The sequence below is a fragment of the Plectrocnemia conspersa genome, unplaced genomic scaffold (genome assembly GCF_051122295.1).
Source record: "Plectrocnemia conspersa isolate PC_06_02 unplaced genomic scaffold, ASM5112229v1 ptg000005l, whole genome shotgun sequence".
In the NCBI taxonomy this organism is placed as follows: Eukaryota; Metazoa; Arthropoda; class Insecta; order Trichoptera; family Polycentropodidae; genus Plectrocnemia; species Plectrocnemia conspersa.
Window position 1 is genome coordinate 24,527,199 of NW_028277169.1, and position 16,951 is coordinate 24,544,149.

At 30.1% G+C, this 16,951-nt stretch overlaps 3 protein-coding genes across 4 annotated transcripts; 2 read left to right on the top strand and 1 right to left on the bottom strand.

Moving 5' to 3' along the window:
* The first annotated feature begins 350 nt into the window (after positions 1–350).
* On the top strand, positions 351–11,674 carry LOC148235248 (uncharacterized). Its single transcript, XM_088186739.1, has 8 exons — positions 351–694; positions 3,655–3,978; positions 7,715–7,901; positions 7,969–8,096; positions 8,203–8,351; positions 9,672–9,829; positions 9,906–10,528; positions 11,119–11,674. The coding sequence occupies exons 2-8, from the start codon at positions 3,675–3,677 to the stop codon at positions 11,319–11,321; spliced, it is 1,752 nt and encodes a 583-aa protein (XP_088042865.1). The 5' UTR covers positions 351–694; positions 3,655–3,674; the 3' UTR covers positions 11,322–11,674.
* Positions 11,675–11,718: 44 nt separating this feature from the next.
* On the bottom strand, positions 11,719–13,423 carry LOC148235249 (protein BCCIP homolog). Its single transcript, XM_088186747.1, has 5 exons — positions 13,309–13,423; positions 13,045–13,171; positions 12,855–12,985; positions 12,507–12,783; positions 11,719–11,980 (listed from the first exon to the last, which is right to left on the bottom strand). Exons 1-5 carry the CDS (start codon positions 13,387–13,389, stop codon positions 11,745–11,747), a joined length of 852 nt encoding a protein of 283 aa, XP_088042873.1. The 5' UTR covers positions 13,390–13,423; the 3' UTR covers positions 11,719–11,744.
* Positions 13,424–14,191: 768 nt separating this feature from the next.
* Positions 14,192–16,713, top strand: LOC148235250 (uncharacterized). Of its 2 annotated transcripts, XM_088186744.1 has the most exons (4): positions 14,193–14,357; positions 14,570–14,719; positions 14,797–14,891; positions 14,955–16,713. In XM_088186744.1, the coding sequence occupies exons 1-4, from the start codon at positions 14,330–14,332 to the stop codon at positions 15,888–15,890; spliced, it is 1,209 nt and encodes a 402-aa protein (XP_088042870.1). In that variant the 5' UTR covers positions 14,193–14,329; the 3' UTR covers positions 15,891–16,713. The 2 variants fall into 2 exon arrangements, with proteins under 2 accessions (XP_088042871.1, XP_088042870.1); XM_088186745.1 differs by having other exon boundaries at positions 14,192–14,357; positions 14,797–14,971.
* The last annotated feature ends 238 nt before the right edge of the window (positions 16,714–16,951 follow it).

Genomic DNA, 16,951 nt, shown 5'->3' on the forward strand with positions numbered 1-16,951 from the left:
GTTGTAATTCTGGAATTAGCAAGTTTTGTTGGCAAAAAGAAAAAAAATATATATAAAAAAAATATAAATAAAAAATATAAAAGATTATCCCCATTATAAAACATTGTAGATTTTCAAATGCAAAATTAAGGATATTGCCTATTACACCGAATAGGCAAAACATTCGTATGACACGAGCAAAGCATACTGTCAATTTCTGGCTCATTATAAAAAAAATAATAAAAAAAGTCAGAACTAAGACGACAGTATTATTGATTTAAAAGTATACTACTTACATACAAGTAAAATGTTCTATACCACTGAACGTCTGACACATGAGGCGTATTCGATGTTTGGATGATATTCCATTCAGTCTGTCGGGCGCGCATGTTTGCGTCGGCTGTACAGTGGAGACTCCTTGCAAATTAAAATAATACATTTTTATTTTTAATAAAAATAATTCTCTGGAAATAATAAAGTCGGTGCTATTTAATTGACGATTTAATCGTATTTGTTGAACATGTAAGGCAGTCCAGCGACGTGCGGTGTAGCGTGAAAGTTTTGTGTGCCTTTTTATGCATCAGACCTGTTTTTGTGTTGCACTCTGCATACATCACGTCACGGATAATGCAACACAAAGAAAAGAAGTGCAAGTGATTTGTTAAAAAAAACCACTGCGAACAATAGAAACTGCTGTTCTTAGCATAATTGTTAGGTAATGTTGTTTTTCTGCTTTGTTTACATTTTTATAGTTCATTGTGATTGTGATAATTTCTTGTGCCATACGAGATATAGGCATAACCATGAATCAACCTGATTCATATAATGTAATTAATGACTTTGTATGTAAATTAATTGTAATCTTTCTTACCTTATTTATTAATTAGACCTTGTGTTTTATATATCAGCAAAAATATTTTAGTATTTTATTTGTAAATTAATTTATAAGATAAGATTAACTCATTCAAATAAAATAGCATTATTTAATGTAAACAAACTTGTATTTACATTAAAAATGTTTACTTACATTATAACTATTCCATGACCAAATTACAAACACAATATTTTAAATTCAAGAAAGAACATTTTGTATAGCCTAATATCTTATGAATGATGTAAATATAATATATGTATATGTATAAACACAAATCCAAATTTTAGCCTTTTATGTTAATTTAATGATTTAACGCCGTTGCAATAGACATGGCAGCCGTTCAAAAAGTAAACTGGTAATTCTAAGAAAAAATAAAAGCATGGTTATTATTAAAATTTATAAATATTACAGAAAATCTTATATCATAACTAGCGAAAAATTTTAATTTATGTTTTTCGACTAATATAAAGAGACCACCATACAACACTTCTTCAACAAAAACATATGTATTTGTTAGTTAGCACGGCGCCACGCTCAAAAACCACCAGTTGTTACTCTCAACTACGTTTCCCGTGCCGTTCGAACCCAAACCTAATCTAAACAAATCCAAACCTAATATAAGTCTAACTGGTCGATTTTAACCGGCTATCGCCGCGCTTGCACGTGTAGGTTAGGACCATAGAGTAAAGAATGTATATATATATATATATATATATATATATATATATATATATATATATATATATATATGATATTCTTTACTCTATGGTTAGGACAGATTTAATAAAGCAATTTGGCGCATGCGCAACACAGAATTATATTTAAAAATATGATAAATTTTGAATTAAAATGAGTTAAAAAACAAATATTTCCCATCATAACAATATATTTATCAATATTTATTTTGTCTCGTATTGGTACATATGTTAAAATTATTTTATCAGTGAGTTTCAATTTGTGGGTCACATAAGATCAAAACTAAAATCACAAAAAAAATATTTCTAGTTTAAAAAAATATTTACAAAAAAACTAAATATTTTGAAACTCAATATAAATAAAATAAAAATGTTGGTTTGGAGGATTAGTTGACGAAATACATTGATTTGTTGTACTTGATTATGATCATGGCGCTATTTTCGAAACGTACAAACCCAAACCTAACCTAATCGAATACATATAATAACGGTATAATGTTTAAATTGTTTAGGTTAGATTTGGGTTTGAACAGCAAATAGACGTTTCACATCTGTCAAATTTGAGCTTAGCGCCGTGATAATAATCAAAATTTAGTTCAAATAAAATAATTAATAAGTTAATTTTTTAATACTTTTTTGTTATATGAGGTCAAATTTATCATTAAAAATATTTATTCATTTGTTTATACATTTTATTTATTTATATGTATATACAATTATAAATGACATTTCTTAAGTAGATTCGTTGCAGAGAGTTATTTATGTAGTGTTCATTATTCTGACCTCAATCGCTGCCGTTCGTTCGCACCTAACCTGTCTAAATTGTAAAACGTTTTTAGCAGCTGGCAGCGCCAGCAGAACAAATATTTTTGTTATACTGGCACGCCAGCTCCCCCTTCCACCACACTACGGGCTGATTTAAACGCTGCCAGTTGCTGGCATGCCAGCTGGAAGTTGACTGGCGGGTCACTGGCACGCGACGACTGGCATTCCAGTCCACTGGCGCCTTACCGTACGTGTGTAAATCAGTCTGTAGTGTGGTGGAAGGGGGAGCTGGCGCGCCAGTAAAACAAAAATATTTGCTATGCTGGCGTGCCAGTGATGCACTGGCTTCTCCAGTGACTGGCGTTAAGCGTTTACACAGTGCTAGTCGCTAGCATCCAGTGACTGGCAACCTTGACTGGCATAGTCTAAATCAGCCTTTAATCTAGTCACTAATGAATAATATAATTTATTTTTTTGAATATGTAAGTCTGCACGTTTTTGTATTGGGGTACGTTTTTCTGTCTGTCGCGAAACGCATTTCTTGTAAAATTAATTTACATGTTTTCCGTTTTAGGTCGTTAGCATTATATCTATTTTTAGTCCTAGATTATCTCTACACAAGAAAATTCTAGCATATTACCGTATATCACCACTAATACTATAATAAGGATTACTTTACTCACCAAACTGGTTGGATACGCCTATTTAATTTACATACTCAAACTCATTTTATTTAACTGTACAGTATGGTTTATTTTTTATGTATGAAAAATTCATGGGAACACATGCACACGGTCACTGCTCTACTTACTTCAATGATATCGATCTTTGATATTATTTGACATACATTGTTTGTGTTTCAACAAATATTTTCTATTTCTATCTCACACTATTGTTCATTTCCTTCATAAATACATAGATTCATTTTTATCAGACACATTTCTCTCGGAAACGGCTTATCGCATTTTTTATTTGAAGTATTATATATATTTTAATGACTCATGTTACTTTGGCTTCATCGTCTAAAATTACGGTTTCGTCATAATGGTCTCCAAATCAATTTACCTATTTGTGTGCAATTGAGTCATAGTAACACGCACAGTAACATCTACAGTTTTGCATGAAACACAATCGCCCAAGAGAGTTTCGCACAATTAAGTTTCTCTGATAAATTAGGCACATTTGAAAAAGTAACAAATCGTACGAGAAAGCAGATCAATTTGCTTAGAAGTCTAGACAATACAATTAGATTTAGAAAACTTGTGCAACAAATTTCCGAGGTCAAATTTAATTAATAACGTTTCACAAGGCAGCAATTAAGATTATTCTTTATTGTCTCAGGTTTTTATGGCCGAGCCAAAATGAACGGCTTGCAAATGATGTCGTCCCAAGACTGCAGCAACAACAATGGCAGTCTGGTATCGCCCAAGAGCAAGATACCACAATTGAAACCGTGCAAGATTTCGGACTCCAGCTGTATGAAAGAATCCGTCTTCTCTCCAAGGTCTACTCAAGCGCCGAGAGAAATGTTTACTTCCCTGTCGAGATGCTCGTCTAGAGAAGATGTAGCTTTGTCTTCAGCTAGTGCTCACGCTGAAAAGTGGAAGACAAAATATCAAGAGGCGGACCGACGATGCAAATCTATGATAGTGAAGAATGATAAAAGTAAGTCAAATTTGTATATATATATTTATATTTCTAATACATTATTTTAACTAAAAAAATATGTCACAAAGTTATCTACATTATTTTAAAACCAGACAAGGATATAAAAGTTTAATAATGCATAGTTAAGTGTCATCTCACATTCTTTATCTTATCACATTCGTTCCAAGAATTCTGCTCTTGTGGAATAATTTATGTTTTATTTTTATTCTCAAGATGCGCTAAGATTTTTTAAGCTGTTTTTCCAAATATTTCTGCTATTCTCCAGTACATAACCCTGAAAACAAGTTCATTCACGTTTGATATAAAAACGGACGTCATTAAATATATTTTTGGCAGTCGTTTTGGCGAGACAATTTCGGTAGCATATTATATTATGAAAGTAGATTTTTCCCCTTTCTCGTTTTAGATTGATTAATGCGTTTATGTTTAGAAATATTTATTTTATGTAAGCAATTATTTATTTTATACATATATAATTATTGTAAAAAATATTATTAATAACAAACATTATATTTAATTAATTAGCTCCGACCCTGAAACTGTCGGGGTTGCCATACGTAAATTCAATTGAAGCCATTTATTACTGTTAGTTATTTTTTATCGATCGATTGAATGCCCTTCTGTATGCTAATCAATGTATTGATTCGGATGTGGATGTGTGTGATGAGAATACATTACAGATTGCAAAATTAATATCAAGTCACTTTTGCGAATCTATCTATATTCTGTACTATGGCTATCGTTATCCATATGGCATTGCATATTATATATTTAATGTCAGCTACGAGGAGCTGGTCCGGCTCTATCCGTATCATAATATTATGTTTTTATTTACCATCGTGACGCATTGGGCCACGGCTGTCTTTATTTAATTTAATTTTAATATGTCGAATAGCTTCTAGTGAAATATTTTTTACAGAATATTCTGCTGCAAATGTATATAGGTAGTAATACATTTTTTTAATGTTATTAGTTCCTTAGATTATTGTGCAAACTATAATTGATTTCCGAATACATATAATTTTCAGTATTTAGTCTTAAAAATGATATAATTCAGCGCATATAAAATAATCGAATTTTACACCTTATAATATAAAAAAATAATAAAAAAACTATCGGAGCTGTATGAGTCATTATAAACCATAATTATTAAAAACATATGTATTATTGCCAAACATTGGTTATTTGTCTGATGTATTGTTACACAATGCTGATAACACCTGCTATGTTACAGCTGTAGATTTACAATAATAAATACTTGAAATAAATTCTAAAAAATAATGACTAATAAGAGTATTTTTATTGATATTCACAACAGGGTTGGTGCAATGTTTTTAGATATTTAAGTTCTATTCTTGGATGTGACGCTAACTGATATTTGTGAGTGTTCAAGTGTACTTCTCTCATTTTAGCAATATGTTTGCTTTTTAACGAAGCACTTCAAAGCGACGTTGACATGGTTATTTATATTTATAGTTAACGATTAAACATATTGAATACACATTGAAAAATGTCACATGTAACTACACTGATAAAAATAAAATCATTTTTATAGGCATATATTATCTAGCAATAACATAAAATACATACTATTAATAAATAAAGGTGTGATTGTTAATGTAAATGTTTTATCTCAAAATCGGGAGTGCTTATTTAAATTGTTATCAGTTAGTAAATAAAGAGTATGTTATCTCATAAATTTTATTATAAATATAACTAGTACTATAATATATATTGCAAAAGGAAATTATGTCGAATTATGTCCCAATCATTATCAATTTATTTTAAAATAAAACTACCCATATAAATACAATTTTAAATAGGTATGCTTTTATAGTGATCTGACCTTTTTTGTAAATTTGTAATATTTATATATATGTTTATACTATATATGTATATAAAGGGAACTTTATTTAAAGAATCAGGAAACAGTTTTAAAAGGAACACGCAGATAAAATAAACATCCCAGATTAACCCTTTTTTCTTTCCCTTGATTTATAATTATAACATAACACATGTGTTCTCACGCCATACTGATAGGAGATGACTTTCTCTTTATTACAAAATAAAATAAGTTTTTGATTAACTGTTAATTACCTCTCATCTACGTAGTGACACTTTAGTTTCAGTTAACAAACATTATACAGTAAAATGATTAATTTATTAAAATCAAGAATAATGAACAAAAAACAATGGTATGGTGACAGGTGGCAATTAGACACCGATTAAGCCGCTTTAGTAGTATTTTATTAAGAAGATGTGGTTTACATATATGTACTACATATTACTATATATAGGTGACTGGTGCACGTGGCGGTACCGGCCGAGCGAGCTCGCCAAATTTCGCCAATGTGCCGACGTCGCGTCAGTATTAAGCCAAGTTTTGGCCATAATAAAATCTATAAAAATACATAAACAAATAGTCTCCCACGGTAACTAGCCCAATTAGTGGTTTCAATTGTTATCAACCAACTGAGTCCTCTCAAGCATCGATTTTCTTTTTCGATCATGTCTGAAAAATTAAATTATCATAATTCATATTATAGTTATACTTCTGATTTAAATATTTATGTAAAGCTTAACAACTTAAAATAATTTATTCAGGTAAAACATTATCCTAATATTATTAATATAATATAAACACCATCCATGTAGAACGCTCTAAAATAATACATAAATTAAGTTAATGTGTTTTTATATCCTGAATAAATATTTTTCATGTGTAGTAAATATAGAAAACTTAATTAATTCATACTGTTTTATATACTTTTTTAACAGATACAATAGTATTTCATAAAAGTTATATTACAATCGTGAGAATGTTAACTTTTTGCTCCTTCGCCTTTTGTGTGAAGAATTTTACGACTTCAAACATAAAAAAATGATCAAAAGAGCATCACCACGACAAAGAGTTACTGTCATTCATCTTTCTCAATTCTCATATTTTAAAATCGACCGCTGTTTTGGATCACAGAATTGTATAAACCCTGACACCGTTTTAAATATTGAATTTCATGTTAAAATTTCAATTTTATAGTTTTCTGTCTACTATCGGTCGCAATCCCGCATTTACTATACCTCTTACCACTGTTACAAAAATGCTTCAACCAATAAAATGAAGTTTATCCTTACATTAATATAAATTAAACCACACAAATTCTTTTATCGCGAATCAGATGATTGTATTGGAATATTTTAATCTCTTCGTAAATGAGCGTATAAAAATTATATTGAAAGGGCAATAATTACTATATAATAATAAGAAAAGTCAGAAATATTTTGGACAAAAATACACATATAATAGTAATTTATGTGAACACACAGTTATATAAGTTATTTACCACTTAACGCAAATGAACTCGACGATCATATCGCATGTTTTTCTGTATGGGAATTTCAACAATTCCCCCGTGGGCTGGTTGCTGAACTGACCGAGTGGGCGTTCCTGTTTCACTTTTTATTAACTTTATTATATTTGATCTGAGAGTGAGTTAATGGTACACCTTTAACTATTGTACAACTCTTAAGGCACAGACTATAATTCAATTTCAATTAAGACATGTGTGGGTTATGCAAATACGAGTAATTGATTGTATATTTTTGTGACGTTTTTCGCTGCAAAAGGTTCTATACTTTTGATGTGCGGTAAGGAATAGCACAATATGATATGAAACAATAATATACAAGCATATATTATTTATGTTTAATTAATTAATAAAATGTTTTTTAACAGCTTTGAGAGATCATAATGATTTGGAGCGAAGATATCAATTGTTACTGGAAGAAAAGGCTGTAATGCAAAATCAGCTCATTGAAAAAGACGCCAAGTTGAACAAGCTCCGAAATGTGTCAGAAAAAGTCTATAAAGAATACGATCAACTCAAGAATCAATATGATGTCGAGACTCAGGCTATGCATAAGTAAGATTTTCAAATTTTATATTAAATCGATTTTGATACAATAAATCTAAATTATTACTAATTTTAGAGCAATGCAAAGTGCGGGTCAATGGTATCAGCAGAATAGACGATTGAAACGTCGATCGGCAGCTTTATTGCAAAGATTACCACCACAGGCAATTCAAGATTGGGATTCTTTAGACGGAGTAGATGCAGGTATATTAATATGATATATATACATTCATATGTATCTATATATGTGTATATATGTATAAGTTTGGCTTTACATACATATATATTATACAAAATATATTATTTTCAGGATCTGAATCAAGTGGTGGTGAAGAATTAGAAGGTTTAAGAGAGACTGTTTCTGAATTGAGCAAACAAGTTGGAAGACTACAATCTGAGATTAGTTCATTGAAGCTTCAAGAGTTTGAAGCCACTGAATTGAACGTGAATTTGATGCAGGTAAATATTTTTGGGGTATTAATTAAATAACTTATGTATATGTTCTTAGTCATCAATATAAAAAATACCCATATCATATGTAATGCTTGTGAAGCTAGTCACAAATGAGATAATATATATTTTAATTATGGTTTTAGAATTGACTAAATTTTAAGCTATAATGAGGACTTCTATTTTTGTAATTAAATCCTTATTTTCAGCTCGTATTTATATATGAGTCATGCTCAATGGCTTTCTTTATTTATTTTTTTGTAATTTATGGTTTATAGGGTATTTATAGCTAAAACTGCAACTATATATAGCTTGGAAAAATATGCATATTTCTGAACCCCATAAATTTACCACCCAAATAATGAAACAAGCGTGTGTCTTCTGTGTGGTCTTTATAAGCGAAATCATTGTGGTCACTAATTCAACGTTGACAAAGAATACTATTTGATGTGCGAGACAATAAGTACTGTTTGGCACGCATCTTGAAGATCATAAATGAATACAAAAATACTTATTGCAGCTAAGTAGTTTTTGAAAGTCAGGGTAGTCATTGTATGTTAAGTCTCTCTTTAAATTATCGGGTGTTCTAAAATGACGATTTCTCTTATATTTTGTTTGGCAATGCACCTTTGCTCACTTTCTACTACACAGTAATGAAGGATTCCCTTTTATAGATTTAAAATGTATTTATACGTATTCTGGCATATTTATCATTACTTTCTAATTTTTAGCTTTATTGTTTAAACTCATAAGATAATGACACATTCGAGAACCAATTGTATTCCTTGGAAATTATAAATACCATTTACTCTGATGACCTATCTTTCTCGCTCTATTCGTAAGAGCTCTTACCATATTTTTCCTGCAGCTGAATCTTTTCATCTCTACTTGCATTCACAAACAGAAGACATAGCTCGCATTAGTATTTTTTAGGCAAATAAATCCAATATTGAGTGACAATATAACAAAGAAGGAGTAACGTTTTTACAACAGCTGTCAAAGCGCAACTAACACGTAACGCTCTTACACAGAATGACGGCGTGAAATTGCTGACAATAGACTGTTACTGATTTCTATATGAATTCTAATTTCCAATCCTCTTTTACATACAAATATAATTGTTGCATTCAAAATTAATTTTAGCTGTGATGGTAATTTACCAAATCGATAATGTATGTATGTATATGTACATATACATATATATATATATACATATATAATAGCATAATTTCAACATTTATAAAATATTAAACTCTTACTTATTGTTCGTTGGTTTTTTAATGGGTACAACACATATCTTAACTCTAAATGTTTTTTTATTACTTGAAGGAAATGGAACAGGAAAAAGCCAATAATATAGCACTCGAAACACGCCTACAAAACGCATTAGAAGAAATTGACAGAAGTAAAAGATTAGCACGACATCTAGCTACGGAAGTGTCGGTGTATAGGGATCAATTAGATCAATACAAAAATCAAGCTACCATGTATGTATTTTTATAGTTTTATTTAATTACGTGCTAAAATATTGTGATATACTATACGTATTTGTTTGTCATGTAGGATGATGCGAGAAGCCGAATCTGCTAAGAAAGAAAGAGATATGATGGCGCACAGAAGCTCTCTATATTTGGAAACTCTACCAGAAAATGGCGAGATTGAAAGGGAAGAAGCTAGAGAGAATGAGATGTTGTTATTGACGGAGTTGGAAAATCTCAGAGCGCAGTTAGAGCAAGAAAGAATACACCATTCTAAAGAAATGGAAGAACTGCAAGAAAAATTGATCGATAAAGAAAACAGCGATGAAATATTCATATTGGAAGAGAAGTTGAACTTGGCCGAAGAAGACATAAAGAAGTCTATTGAGAGAGCCGAAAAGGCAGAGAAGGCTTTGGAGGAGCAAGAAAATAAGAGAAAGTCTATGATGTGCAGAGTGGCTCTATTTGAACCGAGCCAAAAAGAGTGCTATAAAGATTCGATGGAGATAGTAACGGAGAGTAAGGTTGTTGAAGAACAATTTGTGCCGCCTTGTGCACCTCCTCCGCCGCCTATGCCAATGCCACCACCGCCACCGCCTATGCCTGTGAGTAAAGTAGCAAACGGAAAAACTAATGGAAGTGCAATAGCGGATATGGCAAATATCTTAGGATTGAAGCAAAACACGACTAAGAAGAACCCGTCGGGAGGTGAGTGAAATTTAGTATTTTAATTTTTTTTTTTAGCTTTTATTCATTTAAAGATTAGTTTAATGCAAAATATACGAAAAATTAAAAAAATATGTGATATAATTAATTTTACAGGGTTTTTGTTGACCAGGTTTTACATTAATTATATGTTGTTATTTTTCATTTCAAGAATTAAAGCTACAATTTGTTCCATTTAAAGACTAGATTAATATACAATAAGAAAAGTAATGTTGTAACATTTTAAATTGTGTCCTTGAGCAGACAAATTTTGAGCCTCTCGCTATTTTAGAAAGTTACAAAACTAATTAAACCTTACATAGCTTATTTATGTCATTAAAATTTATATCATTGATGAAATTCATTAATTAACAAAATTGTTTCTAAATGATTCATAATAGGAATTATATACAATTCAAGTTATCTTCTTCTTAATTACAACATTGTTTGGTTTCCTAATTGCCTTCATATAAGTATTATAGATAGTATAGCAATTTTTTATATTGTTTCTTTATTATTGAGGGTTAAGTGTTATAAATATTACATTTTTGTTATCAATCACCAGTTACTTACAAATAATTTATATATTACAGGAGCAATCGACGAGATAATAAATCAAATAAAAGGTGGACGTTTCCAACTCAAATCGACGGAGCAAAAGCCTCCAGAGAAAAAGCCAAAGGACGAACCAGCAGCATTGAGAGAGCTGCGCAACATTCTTGGAACGCTCAAGAGAAGACCTAAATCTTCCAAAGAGGCGAACAAAGAAAACACTGAAGAAGCAACTAACCAATAAATTTATGTTATATAATAATGCAAATTTTTACTACTTAACGCAAAACGTTATTGAGCTAATAGATGATAATCGGCTGTGTATTATTAAGCTTACATTATTTTTATTAGTTTATATTTTCTAATTTTTACTATTAAAATTAAATTGTTATATTGACACATCTAGTCGTAAGATTTAATTTTACGGTCTCAATAATATTAACAAAAATAAAGTGCCATTTTTATATTTTAGGCGAATTTGATATTTAATATCAATCATTAATGTAATTGTTAATTAAGCAATATTTTTTTTTACGAACAATGTATTTTATTACTAATTGTTAAGATTTATGACGCAATAAATACTATTAATTAAAATCGTATTTCAGTTAATTGTGTAATGATAGGAAATAATACAAATATTTAATCGAATATAAATAAACGTTTATTATGACACATAAGCTTTGACAGAATCGACTATATGGTCAAACTTCTTCCCGTCTATTATTAAAACCTTCCTGTAAGGTTTCAAAGCGTTGTCTTCTTCTAACCAATTTCCAGTAAATCCAGAATCGCTCTCCGTCTCGACCGTGAATTCGAAGGAACACATTGCTTCAGGTTCTATTATCTCCTCTTCCGCATTAGACCATATAATATCAGATTCGATATTTTTCTTCTTATTGGCTAAAAAATAAAATAAATATGATAAAACTAGCGCTAATATTAAGTATAAAGTTTTTGAAGTAGCTTTGCTCTGATTAATCTAAGAATATATTGCTTGCGACGAAATATTTTCATGCTGCACATGACTATAGTAAATTGACCACTCATAAGTCACGAGTCTTTACAAAAGGTATTACCATGCATGACTAGTAATACATTCTTAGAACAATCAAAGCATAAAATATGTAAGTTTCAATATACAGAATTACACTATCTGTATATTTAAATGAAGTCAGATTTTTTAGTTTTCACTATACAGCCCACTAAAAAGCACAAGGTTTTTAGTGGGCTATATAGTGACTAAGATTAATTATTTTTTATTGCTAGCAACTATATTATTTCAGACAGTTTTACGAATGAGACAAAAACCTTGGAAGAATTAACACGAAATGTTAAATTATCATAATAAATAATATGAAATTGCTAAATTTACTTAGTAGGATGACTGTACATAACTCAAAATTTTTACATTATAATTATAACATACATTTCTTGTTCAAGTCCGGCTTGTACAATTTACAGATGAGAATATAATGATCGAAATCATAGGTCTTATTTCCTTGCTTGGCTTTTTGAATTTCGCCCTTCAACGACTCAAACAACGGCGCGCTTATCTGCGGTGGAATATTCACAAGCCTCTCGTTCAGAAATAAGGCGCAATTTGAACCCAACACCTTGCGTATAATATCTTTGGTTGTATCCGGAGCATGCTCGTCAGCCAAGTTGGTCAAAAGCTCCCTAATTTGATGAACGCATTCCGAACCCTGAAATTTATTTACAAATATAATAAAAAAACTAAGATTTCTATTTATAAAAAATTAATCATATTACTGACCTGCTGGTGGTTTATAGGTATTACAGTAGTAACACCAAACACGTCATTCGCCTCTTCCGGATCTTCGTCCTCGTCATCTTCAGGAATGTCAAGTTCGGCTTGTTTAATGATGCTGCCGACATAGTTTTGCTCTAAAATATTTTATAAAAATTAGTAAAAATTAAAAAAACAATATTTTGTCAACAATTACCTATAATCATACTGGACAGCTCGGCTAGGTTAACATGTGCTTTTAAGAACAACTGTTTCAACAGCGTTCTGATGCCGTGATAATCCGAATCTTGAGGCGTTCGGCCTTCGAAGTCGACTTGGATCTCCTGAAAACGCATCATGTAGTTTTATCAGAAAATAATTCAATTTTATTGCGTTTTAAGGTGTAATACATATTATGGGAAAACTTGAAGAATGGAGTAATTTTTCATATTAAACAAGTTTGTAATGTATAAATTCGCACCTCATTAGGAAGATAGTTGTCATCTTCTTCCTTATTTCCCTGGGAGGCGAAAACCTTAGCACGCCGCTTCGCTTCAGACATGACGTTTGGTTAAGTGTTGCTTGATGCAAAAAGTGAGCATTGGAATAGTTTGGGGCCCAAAAAATTAAATAAACGGCCATATCAAATTAAATAAAAACAAAAATATTAAGAAAATAAGAATTTATATTCAATAAAAATATTACAATATGATGCGTTAAAAAGAATAAGATTAAACTCAAAAAAAGTATGTTGAAAGATTTTTGCAAACTTACATTAACAGTAGTGGTATAAAATAATGCAAAATAGTCTCAATTTACATAAAAAAATTACATAGATGAAAAAAATTCATAAAAAAACACAAATAATTTCCTAAAAGTATAAGTCACACAATAAAAGGAAAACCTTACAAATCACACATTGAATAGATGTATGTTTTATGTTAAGTAATTTAGATTTACTTGTTATTGTATTGTTTTTTATCAATTATTTTTTAATATTATTATTTGTTTGAGAAGCCGCGCGTGCTTGACGTCATCGGGTCTCAGTAGGAAATGCGTTTGCGTACGTGCATAAACAATGACAAAAAGACATAGACTGGTCTCGTTCTACGCTTGATTAAAATTATTTCGGTCTCTCGACAGTTAAATAGATTCATTGCAGATATGTTGAGAGTTATTCGTGGAGTGTTCAATGTTCTGACCGACGCTCACTCGCTACCGTTCGCTCGCTTAATCTCATCTAATCTGGCCAACAGTTTTGGTTCGAGCGAGATATTTTATAATATACTACCAAAATAAATCATATATTGCCCATTTATATTTATAAATGTTTTATTTTTTTTTCAAAAATGTGCTGTCGGTGACTACTCAATCAGGCTCAGATAAATTTTACTAAAATTCTATATTCTCATTCCTAATCTCTCCAGTTTTCATTCTGCTCAAATTATTTAATATTTAGACCAATATTGTTTTGACGTATAGCTGTCAGTTGAGTTGTTACAATGGCGTTGCCACATTATTTAAAAAAAGGTATTACATCAATATATTTTAATATTTTTAAGAATATTTTCGCGTAGACATATTGCGTTTTAACTATCTCTATTCATCTATTTTGAAACACGTCATATGTGTTCATTTTAAATGTATCTTCAAATGCACGAAGAGTGATAGTTGGATGTCGTCATGTTACTTGTAAATTAACGAGTTTTAACTATTTAAAATATTAAACTTCATCTTTGCAGAACTTTACATTGAAAATGGCAAAGACACGTTTGATTCTGTTAACACAACTGAATATAAAGTGGAAGCAAACGAAATTTTTGAACAACGTAAATATGATGATAATAGCGAAGAAACATACTTAGACAATATTGACGACATGTTTGAAACAGGTTACAAATATGTACATATATTATATGTTATGATTAATTGTATTATAGTTTGATTATTGCTTGTAATATGATTTCAGAAATGCACGATGTTAAAGATATTATAATTAAAATTAATACAAATGATGTGGGCATTTTATCTCAGCAAATTTCAAATGTCGAAGCAATAACCGAAGTAATATTATTGAATGTATTTTGATATTTACAACTTATCTAACAAATAAAATAAACATTTTAGAAACAAGAAAGAGAAAATTATATTAATATTCAACATTGCGGTATTGAAATGCATGACAATTCTAATAAATTTGAATGTAATACATGCGGAAAAGAATTCAAATTGAGAAGTATGCTTTCAGTGCATATGAGAAGTCATAGCGATGTTCGTAATTTTAAATGTGAAATATGTGGAAAAGCATTAAAAACACGACAAAAACTTTCAGAGCATATAATGGTTCACAGCGATGCTCGTAACTTTAAATGTGAGATATGTGGAAAAGCATTCAAAACTAAAAGAATTTTTTCAGAGCATATAAAAGTTCATAATGATATTCGTGACTTTGAATGTGAAAAATGTACAAAAGCATTTAAAAGTAAAAGAAATTTATCAGAACATATGAAAGTTCATACTGATGCTCGTGACTTTGAATGTGAAAAATGTGGAAGAGCATTCAAAACTAAATATACGCTTTTGATGCATATTAAGATTCATAGTGATGGTTTTGAGTTTGAATGTGGGCAATGTGGAAAACCATTAAAACATAAAATCTCACTTTCAATGCATATGAAGATGCATAGTAATGCTTGTGGCTATGATTGTGGTAAATGTGGAAAATCATTTAATATGAAAAAGAACCTTTCACTTCACTTGAAGACTCATAGTGAAGCTCGTAACTATAAGTGCGAAGAATGTGGAAAAGCTTTCAAAAATAAAAGAATTATTTCAGATCATATGAAAGTTCATAGTGATCTTCGCGACTTTGAATGTGAAAAATGTGGAAGAGCATTCAAAACTAAAAGAAATTTATTAAAGCATATGAATGTTCATACTGAAGATCGCGACTTTGAATGTAAAATATGTGGAAAAGCATTAAAAACTAAATACACGCTTTTAATGCATATGAAGATTCATAATGATGCTGATGTGAAAAATGTGGAAGTTTTTAAAACTTAAAATAATATTATTGCAACCTATAAAAACTCTTAACAATTTATGTTTTCGCATAAGAAAAGCACTGAAAATCAGAGTTTTAGAGTTATCAATCTGGTATATAATGGACTAATCAAAGTCAATTTATATTAACACATTACGCGTTCACGAGTTTTCGCATGATAGCGAAATTTTGCGGTCAGTCTGTTCACGGTTTTTTGAGTGCTACAAATAATATAACTTAGGCTTGTTAAAATATCGTGCAAAGGTATAGAAGATTTGAACTTTTATCGAGATATGGTAATAAATATATATATTTATAATTTTTATTTATAAAAGTCACACTGTCAAAACACTTAGTATTCCGCAAAAATAGCAGACCGTAATGTGTTAACATAAGCTTCAGTTCTTATTTGTGCCATTGATTACTGATATAGTAATTTTTTTATAAAATAATAACAACTAAGCAAGTCTATTTTTTGGGCCCTTTAAAATGTTTTTAGATAATGTAATAATTGCTTATGAATATTATTTGTGTACACAAAAAATATTAGGTTTTATATAAAGTAGCCGTTTCTTTTTTGTTTGATATAAATGCTATAATTTATTTTATTATAATTTTATTGATATAATATGCTCCATTTACAGGACTGGTCTTTTGCCAATAATTTAACAATGAATGAATTCCTTGTTTATTAAAATCTTTAGAAGTAGTATATAGTTATTTACTACAAACGTCTTATTCTAATCACAGTCCATTTCCGAGCCAAATTGGCCAGGTGATAGAAAACAACCTAATATAGTAGATTATTTCATGTACAAAATAAAAATAATTATTTAAAATGCACTTTATTGTCTTTTATTTTAACAAATTCATAGATTACATTATTGTAAATGTTCTGTTGTAACATAACAGGCGTAAGTCCAATGTGTTACAATAGGGTAAACTTATAAAGTAGATGTATTCATTTTTGTAAAGTTCATGATCGTATTTATTGTTTTGAAAAGTGAAGATGTACAAGCACGAAAAGGGGGCACAAAGGGGTGGTAGAGATATACATTAACGGAGTTTTCAAGAAAAAGGG

What these genes read in the sequence shown, in the direction of transcription:
- LOC148235248 (XM_088186739.1), top strand. Translation starts at nt 3,675, where the DNA reads ATGAACGGCTTGCAAATGATGTCGTCCCAAGACTGCAGCAACAACAAT. An exon ending in GAGACTCAGGCTATGCATAA is followed by an intron (nt 7,902 to 7,968) that starts GTAAGATTTTCA and finishes TACTAATTTTAG; the next exon opens with AGCAATGCAAAGTGCGGGTC. An exon ending in TGAACGTGAATTTGATGCAG is followed by an intron (nt 8,352 to 9,671) that starts GTAAATATTTTT and finishes TATTACTTGAAG; the next exon opens with GAAATGGAACAGGAAAAAGC.
- LOC148235249 (XM_088186747.1), bottom strand. Translation starts at nt 13,389, where the DNA reads ATGTCTGAAGCGAAGCGGCGTGCTAAGGTTTTCGCCTCCCAGGGAAAT. An exon ending in GCTGTCCAGTATGATTATAG is followed by an intron (nt 12,986 to 13,044) that starts GTAATTGTTGAC and finishes AAAATATTTTAG; the next exon opens with AGCAAAACTATGTCGGCAGC. An exon ending in TACCTATAAACCACCAGCAG is followed by an intron (nt 12,784 to 12,854) that starts GTCAGTAATATG and finishes AATAAATTTCAG; the next exon opens with GGTTCGGAATGCGTTCATCA.
- LOC148235250 (XM_088186744.1), top strand. Translation starts at nt 14,330, where the DNA reads ATGGCGTTGCCACATTATTTAAAAAAAG. An exon ending in GCCACATTATTTAAAAAAAG is followed by an intron (nt 14,358 to 14,569) that starts GTATTACATCAA and finishes TCATCTTTGCAG; the next exon opens with AACTTTACATTGAAAATGGC. An exon ending in TGACGACATGTTTGAAACAG is followed by an intron (nt 14,720 to 14,796) that starts GTTACAAATATG and finishes ATATGATTTCAG; the next exon opens with AAATGCACGATGTTAAAGAT.